Source organism: Phocoena phocoena, chromosome 2, assembly GCF_963924675.1.
Source record: "Phocoena phocoena chromosome 2, mPhoPho1.1, whole genome shotgun sequence".
Taxonomy (NCBI): domain Eukaryota; kingdom Metazoa; phylum Chordata; class Mammalia; order Artiodactyla; family Phocoenidae; genus Phocoena; species Phocoena phocoena.
Genome location: NC_089220.1, coordinates 8,712,343 through 8,722,794, shown reverse-complemented (window position 1 = coordinate 8,722,794; position 10,452 = coordinate 8,712,343). Strand labels below are relative to the sequence as shown.

General features: G+C 47.1%; 1 protein-coding gene across 1 annotated transcript; it reads right to left on the bottom strand.

Moving 5' to 3' along the window:
• Positions 1-617: 617 nt before the first annotated feature.
• Positions 618-4,553, bottom strand: TCL1A (TCL1 family AKT coactivator A). Its single transcript, XM_065871629.1, has 3 exons — positions 4,434-4,553; positions 1,060-1,230; positions 618-674 (listed from the first exon to the last, which is right to left on the bottom strand). Exons 1-3 carry the CDS (start codon positions 4,551-4,553, stop codon positions 618-620), a joined length of 348 nt encoding a protein of 115 aa, XP_065727701.1.
• Between the last annotated feature and the right edge of the window lie 5,899 nt (positions 4,554-10,452).

The following is a 10,452-nucleotide window of genomic DNA, read 5'->3' as shown; positions in this document are numbered from 1 at the left end:
GGTCTCCAGAGCCGAGGCCTTGCGTCCGAGCCAGCAGCTTGGTGTCGGAAGACCCAGATCTGAAACCTGGCTCTGTGATCTGGACCAGTCATTGTGGCTCTCAAAACCCCTTTTTATAACCTGTACAGTTAATACTACCCAGCTTGGCTGATGCGATGATCAAGGGACAGTGCCCACGCCTGTGAAGCACTGTGTAGCTGTGTGCCCCTAACATTAAGGGGGCCTCAAAGTGATTGGCTTCTGAGGTGTTAAAGGAGAGAGCCTGGGTCCCCCACCCTGGAGACCGTCGCAGGGCAGTGCAGTCGGGGGGTGGGGGTCAGTTCTGCCTTCACGGAGGGCAGGAGGGGCGTTCCCTCTTCTTTTTTTTTTTTTTTTTTTTTTTTTTTGCGGTACACAGGCCTCTCACTGTTGTGGCCTCTCCCGTTGCGGAGCACAGGCTCCGGACGCGCTGGCTCAGCGGCCATGGCTCACGGGCCCAGCCGCTCCGCGGCATGTGGGATCCTCCCAGACCGGGGCACGAACCCGTGTCCCCTGCATCGGCAGGTGGACTCTCAACCACTGCGCCACCAGGGAAGCCCCGTTCCCTCTTCTTGACCTGGCCCCGGGGGCTCACCTCGTCACTCATACTCTGGCTCTGCCATCTGCTCCAGGAGCATGTCCTCTGTGTCGCCGAACTGTGAGAGAGAAGGAGCTGGAGGCCAGAGTCCGGGATTCTCCTTCCCCTCCCGGCCCCTGGGCTTGGAGGGGCAGGCGGGAACTTGCATGGGGGGGACCCCAGGGGCCCCTCCTCCCACCAGCCTTCACCCTGGGACTGCCCGCCACAGAGGCTCCTGCCACCCAGGGGCTTCCGCTGGAGAGCCCCGAGGGTGGTTGGTCATTTGCTTCTAATGTCTCTCCAATCTGGTCCTTTAAAAATCTGCACTTGTAAAGTCCCTCCATTTTTTTAGCTTCTGGTACAGAAATGGAGGGAACAGATAGACCACAGAGGCCAGACATGGGGGAAGGGGAGCAGGGCCACCCACGATGACCTGGTGGGTCCCCGGAGAAGCACACACTTGCCTCGATGTGGTATACTATGCGCCAGAAACTGGAGTCTGAGCCTCGGTACCTTCTTCCGGGGTAGAGCTGCCACATGACGGGCAGCAGGTATGGGCCCAGCTGGCTGGGGCACACAGGCTCCCCCAGGGGGACATCTTCCTGACGCATGAGGACTTGGAGGCTACTTTCTAACTGAAGAGAAGAGAAGGGCAGGGCACACCTTCACGGTCCTGCAGGCACAAATACCCACGGTCCATCCTGCCACCCACCCAGCCCAGCCTGCATCTAAGATGCTGGTGGTCACTGCTCCCAGAAGCTCCAATCCCTAAGCCAGGCACGCTCCTCTCAGGGACTCTGGCTGGGCCGAGATGACCAGCACTCGAATGGGTCTAGATACCCAGACAGGGCCACAAAAGGTCCACTTCGTGACAAATGCCTAGTTGCCGGGGTATGCCATGGGGCCCCGGAGCTTCTGTAACTATGGAGTCTGGTGCCTATTTCAGCTGATGGGGGATTTTCTTGGATTCTTCTTTATCACACAACCTCTTTTAAACAAGATCTCCCCAGACCCCAGAATCAGGTGACAGCCCACTTGTCACCATCTCCGCCACTGTTCCTGTTTCATCGCCTCTCGCTGGGCTACTGTGACAACGGCCCAACTTGCCGCCTACTCGGCCCCGTGGCCACAGCCGAGACTCAGCACCGCAGCCAGGTGTGCACCTAAAAATCACGTCACTCCCCTGCTGGCTGCCCTCCGACACCTTCCAATCGCAGGCAGATGAACTGAAATCTTCACCATGGCCCGAAGGCCCCCAAGAGCGGCTCCCTGTCTCTCTCACCTCCTTCTGTTCCCTCCTGGACCCTCCACCCATTCCAGCCACACAGGCGTCCTCGCAGTGTCTGGGATGTGCACACGCCCAGAAATCTCTCACACCTGCTGTCCTCTGCCTGCAACATTCTCCCCTAAATCCATGAAGGGCTCACACCCTTTTTTTAAGGCAGGTCTCTGCTCAAATCTATGTCTATAAATACAAACGTCAGCAAAATCCAACTCTTATGATATACATAAGAGGCATGTCCCAGATGTCCAGAAAGCTTTCAAAGAAAATGATGGGCAAAGTGTGGCAGGCACATGCAAATTAAAACTCTGGAGGGGAGGGCTTCCCTGGTGGCGCAGTGGTTAAGAATCCTCCTGCCAACGCAGGGGACACGGGTTCAAGCCCTGGACTGGGAAGATCCCACATGCCACAGAGCAACTAAGCCCGTGCGCCACAACTACTGAGCCTGCATCCTAGAGCCTGGGAACCACAACTACTGAAGCCCACGAGCCTAGAGCCCGTGCTCTGCAACAAGAGAAGCCACCACAATGAGAAGCCCATGCACTGCAACGAAGAGTAGCTCCCGCTCGCCACAACTACAGAAAACCTGAGCACAGCAACGAAGACCCAACACAGCCAAAAATAAATAAATTAAAAACAAACAAACAAGAAAAACTCTGGAGAGGACTAGCCTGAAGACCTCACCCCACTACCCCACTCATCCTTGCCTGCCCTCCCACTGTAGTTATCCTACAGAACTTACCACCGGCCTCAATTAGTGTGCTGTCCTTCTCCCCCAGCAGAATGTCAGCTTCACAAGCAGTGAGATTTAATCACATTCACTGCAAAACCCCACAGCCTAGAATCCTGCTTGGCATAAAAATTGGACTCTTATCTTTGTTCAATGATTATTTTTCCAAAGTGGAAATAGCTTTTCAAAATTTTTGTCTATGAAGTAAATTAGAACTCACTGTTAAAAAATAATTCAGATCATCCTGCAAGGTGTAAGTGTGAAAATCACCATTCTTGCTGTGTTAGTATATAACCTTCCATATCCTTTAACCATTTTACGTTTGTTTATTCATCTCTCTCTTGTTGACTTATGTAAATCTTTACATATTAAGAATACTGGTCCTTTAAGTTATGTGGGGAAATTCCTGCCCCATGGTTTGCTAAAGGGTTATGTTTTGTCCAGAATTTATAATGATTAGGTGAAAAACTCTGCTTCGCAGTTTCAGCATCGTGTTGAAGAAGATATGTCCCAACCAGAGATTAAAAAAAGATATTCACTTAAATTTTCCTCAAATACTTGACTTACAGTGAATATCTGACTTGACTTTTAAAAGTATATATATGGGGCTTCCCTGGTGGCGCAGTGGTTGAGAGTCCGCCTGCCGATGCAGGGGACACGGGTTCGTGCCCCGGTCCAGGAAGATCCCACATGCCGCGGAGCGGCTGCGCCCGTGAGCCATGGCCGCTGAGCCTACGCGTCCGGAGCCTGTTGCTCCGCAACGGGAGAGGCCACAACGGTGAGAGGCCCGTGTACCGCAAAAAAAAAAAAAAAAAAAATGTATATATATGTATATAAATATGTATTTCAAACTCTTAAAAGCCAATAAAGATGCAAAGTTTAGATGGTGGTTATGACTCTGGAATCCCAACCCCATTACCTATAAGCAGCACTACTTTGAACAGATTTACATTTTTATGCCTCTGTTTCCTTATCTATAAAATGGGAACACAGTCACTCTCAGTAACTTTTAGCTGTCCTGCTATTACATTACATAAATGTTCTAATACGACATTAAAATTTTTCTTTTATACGTTCTTTCTTTGGTTTATATATGGAAAGTTTCAACATTTTTCACCTAAGTTTGAGGAAATCCATGCTCCGATGGAAAGTGCTGTAAGAGAGTTGTATTTCTTAAAAAAAGAAAAAAAAATTAACTAAAGATCCATCTTAAGGCATTACACATAAAACAAAGTCAATGTCTATTCAATACTGGCTTTTATACTATTATACACCTTGTGAAGTTTGTTTCTTCCAAAGCACAGAGGAGGTATGAAATATTCCAAACTCTATAGCAGTGCTTCCCAAACTTGGTTGATCATAATCTGTTGAGGGTTCTTTCAAAATACAGATTTCTGGGGCTCATCTATGGAGATTTTGATAATTGGCCATGTGTGTGAATCACTTACTTTGGAGATTATTCCCAACTTATGGATTAGAACCCTGAGGCCCAGAGAAGTCCTATTTTACTCAAGATCATATTCATACACTCCAGACACACTGGGTCCCCATTCTTTGGCCAACGTGCCTCTCTCTGTGTTTCTCCCACCCTCCTTCCTGGCCCGGAGAACTTCTCACCCTTGCGCTCAGTGCAAAGTGGTTTCATCTGTGAGTCCCCGGCCGCCCTGGGTGGACCTGCCCTTCTGAGCCTCCCCGCCGCCCTCGCCCTGCGGCATGTGAGGGGCTCCTCCAGGGCCTGCACGGCCTGGGGCGACCCGGCTCCTGAGCCCGGGCCACGGATGGGACGCCCATGCTGCCCCGCGCGCCCGACCCCAGAGCGTCTGTACCTCGATGGTTACGGGCAGCCACGTGCGCTGGTTCTCGTCCACATACACGGCCTTTTCCCAGATCCACAGGTGGTCCGGGTGCAAGGCCGTGTGCGCCCTGAAGAAAGGGAGCTCGCCCATGGTGACGCGAGCGGTCTAGGAAGCAAGGATTGGAGCCTCTCCGGGCTTCTCGCTAGTCCACGGGCTGCGGAACCTCGATGCTTTATAACGGGACGGTGCGCGGGCGCCCCCACGCGGCGGGGCGGGAGGCGGGCGGGGCGGGAGGCGGGCCGTGCCGAAGCGACAGGATCTGACCCTGCACCGAGGCCTGCCTTGTGCCCTGAGACCCTGGCAGCGTCTAGGAGCGCAGATCCAGCCCCACAGACCCAGGACTTCCTCCATACTCACCGCCAGCCAGCCTTGCCCTCCGTCCCCTACTCCCCACTGCTGGGGAGACACTCGGGTCTGTGGCTTTGGCCTTTTCTTCTGTCAGGAGGCACCTGCGTCCTCCGCTCCCCTCGACACCCGTGCCCCACTGTCCGGGACAGCCACTATGTGTGGCCGCTCAAGACTGGGACTCGGAGCCTCTGCTTGGAGCTCACAGTCGACATGTGGCCACCCGGAGCCAGGGCCTCTGCACATCTGGGATCAGAAGAGATGGTGCAAGCCTGAACCAGGCCTGGACTTTCCCAGGTTCACGGCACCACTGTCGGCCTGTGGATTTGGGTATCGAAGTCAATTTCCTTGGCAAATTGCAGCTCTTGAAGCCCCCCTTCCCTCTCTCCAACACGTTTTCCATTCCTTGATGATGCTGTGGTCATCTGATAGCTATTCTGAAACGTGGTAGTGAAGAAGCATGGGTTTTTCCCTTTATAGTCTTTGAATTCATTAGTGAAAACATCGTTCCAAAATGAATGCTTAAAAAGAAACCCCTCGCTCCACCCCAAGATCAATGGATTTGAAAAGTCCCTGGGTTCTAGAATCAAGCATTTCTCTGTAAATTACATCAAACAAGGAAAACAATTTCACTTCATCTTGCTGTACCACATGCCCGTTAAGGCAATTAAGAAAATAAAATATGAGAAACATGTAAAAGGAGCTCCAGCCTGGTTGCTCAAACGATACCAGTGGTGCCTCACCTTCCAGCTCTTTCTTCTCTCTCTGACTAGGCACTAAGAAAATAGTTTATGATCTTTTGAAATGTCTCAGAAGTGAAAATGAGCTCAACACCTGATCCCTCTGTCAGCAAAGGTATGTATCTGCTTCTCTGCCTAACCAGACAGCCTAATTCCCAGGAAGGTGCTGAGGTGGCCTAAGGTAATGGAGATATAATTAGATTTACCATGAACACAAAATAGAAGACAAAAGCCAAGTAAAGTTGGGAGCGGAGGCAGGTGACATGAGCCCAGCAAACCTCTTTCCCACTGCAGCCCCTAACGGTGCTACTGTTTAATATTCAGACTTGTGGCTTTCAGGCGGCTTTCCCTGTGAATGGTTCTTAATTCCGGACCCAGAGAGCCACTGGGAGCAAGATAATATGGCCATATACTCTGTTGAGGAAGTCTCAGCTCGGTCCTGAGCTTTGAGGTCAAAACGAAAACAAGTCCAGCTTAAACAGTGCTGCTGGGATGACCTCTTGTGGCAAGGGAAGGGGGCACCCAGGAGCCATTGTGGCCACTGTCTCAGCCACGTGGATGGCTCCAGGACCCACAATGCCACTGGGTCTGCTGATTTCATTAGCACTCGTTCTGCTTTTCTAAGAGGCCACAGATAAAGGACCAAGAATCAGAACCATTTGGCTGGATATGCTTCTGAATGTTCTGGGAATATGATTCCCCCTCTCCTCCCACCCCCATTTTGAAAGAATAATATACTTCTTCAGTTTCACACGAGGGCTTCTTAACATTGAATGGGAGTATACATCATTCTTGTGTGGGATTTAGAAAATCATTTGAGAAGCGGGTCCAAAAAAGGATCAGTGAAATAAGCATGACTGTGGAGTTCATCGAGCAGCTGCTGTTGGAGACCTGAGCCTTCTTTATGGAAATTCCATGAGAGGGAAAACATAGCTCCTGTGGGGTCTCAGAGACAGGGGAGCCCCTTCAGCATGTTATCTGCTCCATCTTAGGGCTCACGGCCAGCCAGCCTAGCTTCAGAGTTCTGTGCTCCTTTCCAGCTCTAGCCTTTGTTAGTCTGCAAGCTCCCTGAGGATAATCAAGCCGATATTTCATACAGAAAGTAACTTTCATATAGAAAGTAACACAAAGCAATTATGTTGACTCATTTTTCTAGTAACATCCTTAACTGACACATGCCCTGACTTTGGAGCCCGTTTTGACTTTGCCTCTATGACGTATGAACTTAGCAAATCCTTTGCTGTCTTGGCCCCATCTCCACACTTTTGTAATAGATGAGCCAAGCTAGATGGATGCTCTGGGCCCTACAGTGAGTGGCTCCAAACCATTAAGCTAATGGATCACAACCCTGGGTGTTTATTAGAATCACCTGGGAAGCTTTTCTAAAACACCTGTGCCTGGACTCCACCCCAGAGCAATGAGACCAGGATCTCTGAGACTGAGGTTTGGGGTTTTATTTTTTAAAGGATTCCTCAGGTGAGTCTGAAGGGCAGCCAAGGTTGAGAACCACTTCTCTAAGATCTGAGTTACTGTTTTTGAGGTATGACCAAGACTTATAAAACTAAATAACTGCGAAAATGTTAAAGCCATTCTTTCTACCGTCAATTCTCATTCTGAACCTCACCCAAGCCTGCTCTTCCTTTCCTAGGCTCTACTTTTCATTTGCTGCTTCCAATCTTTTGTGTACAGGGAACCATAACACCAAGATTATTAGGATTGTGAGGGTCTGAGATCTCGCCAATGCCAGAAATATAGAAGCTGCATCCATGCTAATTGCCTGGAGTGTTGTTCTTGTTAATTCCTACACCTGGGCCATATTTTAGATAATTAAGGCTGATGACTAAGTGAGCTCAGGGTAAAAGGGATGTTGTAACTTTAACCCATAGGGATGAAATTTTGTCTCTAGGTTAATGGAGAATCTGAGACAAGGATATACTAAGTAAAACTCAGGGACTGATCATAGCTTTAATTCTTGCATGGCTACTGTCTCTCTCTAAACAGAGTTTTCTTTCAGTTTTAGGCACTTCTCAAACTCTAAGGTGTATATGGCGACCTTGGTAAAATGAAGATGCTAACTGGATAGAGTTGGGTTAAGATCCTGAATTTCTAACAAGCTCCAAGGTGGGGCTGACGCCCATAGTCTATGAACCACCCCCAAGTAGCAAGGTCCTATGCTAACTCAATACACACACAACACAACTGCAAAAGCAAACACCCATAACCCCGTCTCAAAACACACAAAATGGTTGACGCTGACAAACTGGTGCAGTGAGCAGCATGTAGGATCAGTAGAATTGTAACGGACACTTTGAGCTAGAAATGAGGCTCCCATTTGCCCGGAGACAGGTTAAAACTTACCTAAATTTGTATCCAAAGCCCTTTTCAAGCATGGGATTACTCCACATGTTGGGTATTATACCCACCCTATCGCTGCGGCTGCCCATCAGCCTGGTTCTTTTTTTTTCTTTTTCTTTTTCACAGGCTCCGGACACGCAGGCTCAGCGGCCATGGCTCACGGGCCCAGCCGCTCCGCGGCATGTGGGATCCTCCCGGACCGGGGCACGAACCCGCGTCCCCTGCACCGGCAGGCGGACTCTCAACCACTGCGCCACCAGGGAAGCCCCAGCATGGTTCTTCTTGCTGCACCCTTAATTCTTCTTTAATTTAGTTTGATTGCATTAATTTGACCTCAGAAAAATATTTTGCATTTCTCTTTATTCCTCCTAGAAAAGTGGCTCTTCATCTTCATGCTTCTAACGTATATAAACTGAGATAAATATATTAACTGTATAGCGCTTTTAGTTTTCATACTGAAAATGTCCTCTGTCCCATTTACACAATATCTCTTGAACTAGCTTTTCAATTTTAGGATATTTTAAATGGAATTCTCATCAATTAACAGCATGGGGGACTTATTTTTACATGAGGTATATAAATATAGTATGTATATACTAATATGTATGTTTTATGTGCTAGGTCAGAATCTAGTTATATCTTAATTTTTCCAAATTTTTAGTCAATCTCCCAAAGACTGCTGAATAATTTATCCTTCCACACAAGATTTCTGACAGCAGAAATTTTAAAATAAAATTATTTTATTGTTTTGGCCACACCACGCAGCATGTGGGATCTTAGTTCCCCGACCAGGTAGCGAACCTATGCCCCCTCCATTGGAAGCACAGAGTCCTAACCACTGGACTTCCAGGGAAGTCCCTGATAGTGCCCCTATTAAATATGAAGTTCCCATGTACAAATGAATCTGTTTCTGGGCTCTGTTCTGTCGCATTTGACTGTTACTATGGTAAAACCACACTTAAAATTTTTTACAGGGCTTCCCTGGTGGCGCAGTGGTTGAGAGTCCGCCTGCCGATGCAGGGGACACGGGTTCGTGCCCCGGTCCGGGAAGATTCCACATGCCGCGGCGCGGCTGGGCCCGTGAGCCATGGCCGCTGAGCCTGCGCGTCCGGAGCCTGTGCTCCGCAACGGGAGAGGCCACAGCGGTGACAGGCCCGCGTACCAAAAAAAAAAAAATAATAATTATTACAAATTTGAATTTGAAATACTTGATGGGATAGGTCTTCTCTCTGTTCTTTTTTCAAAATTGTACTTTTGCATCTCTGTATTTTTTCTTTTCTTTTTAACATCTTTATTGCAGTATAATTGCTTTATAATGGTGTGTTAGTTTCTGCTTTATAACAAAGGGAATCAGCTATACATATACTTATATCCCCATATCTCCTTCCTCTTGCATCTCCCTCCCACCCTCCCTATACCACCCCTCTAAGTGGTCACAAAGCACGGAGCTGATCTCCCTGTCTGTATTTTTTCTTAATACTTTTGGGATCTTTACTGGCAGCTCATTGAATTTATACAGTTAAGGAAAACCTCATATTCTTTGAAAACATTTTGTAGTATCTCCTTTGAAAGTGTTACATATTTTGTTTTGCTTACTTCTAGATATTTTGTAGTTTTGTTGCTTTTCTAAATGGTATATATTTTTTAAATTTGCCATCATTTTATTTAGAATTGTTGCGTCCATCTCTGTCACTGCGTGCCAATGAAAACATATATTTTCTCTGTGTTTGTATCAGTGAGAAGGTAACGATGCCTTAAAAGTTGGAAAGGATACACTTAAATTCTTTCTTTATTGACCTATAACGTACATACAGAAAATTGCATGAGGGAATGCATGAATGGTATTTTTTTAGAGATTTTAAGCTTTTTTAAAAATTAAAGTATAGTTGATTTATAGTTAGTTTATTGTGTTAGTTTCAGGTGTACAGCAAAGTGATTTGGTTAATATATATACACACACCAAATATATATATTCTTTTTTAAAAATTCTGTTACAAGATATTGAATATAGCTACCTGTGCTATATAGTAAATTCTTGTTGAATGGTATTTTTTATGCTCCTTTCTGGTGTAAAATTTTGGTGTTGACTTTGCACCCAGCATCCTTGCTAAGCTCTTGTATTAGTTTTGATGGTTCGTTTATCTGCAAATAATAGTTTATTTTTCCCTCTTCCTTTCCAATCCTTATACTTCCTAATGTCTGTCTATCTGTTTCCCTGTCCCTCTCCCTCTGTCCCTTTCTCTCTCTCTTTCTCTCTCTCTCTCTCTAGGTCTCTCTGTCTCGTTGACTTTTGGTGTTTGTTAAAATATGTTAAGTAACAGGAGTGGTTGATGGTAGGTGTTCCTGTCTTTAATAAGAATTCTAAAGTTTAACCAGTAAGTGTGATCTTAGCTGAAAGTTTTGATACATATGCTTTATCAGTTAAAGAATGGCCTACCATTCCTAGTTCTTCAGCTTTTTTTTCAACATATATGTTGAATTTTATTGGATGCCTATTTTGCATCTATTGAAATGATCTACATTTGTGGGGAAGCGGTTACTGTAATGCC

Bases quoted from the DNA above. Each gene is read 5' to 3' on its own strand.
- TCL1A (XM_065871629.1), bottom strand. From the start codon at position 4,553: ATGGGCGAGCTCCCTTTCTTCAGGGCGCACACGGCCTTGCACCCGGAC. The intron at 1,231-4,433 runs GTACAGACGCTC...TCTTCTCTTCAG, and splicing joins GGCTGCCCGTAACCATCGAG to TTAGAAAGTAGCCTCCAAGT. The intron at 675-1,059 runs GCAAGTGTGTGC...TCTCTCTCACAG, and splicing joins GCATAGTATACCACATCGAG to TTCGGCGACACAGAGGACAT.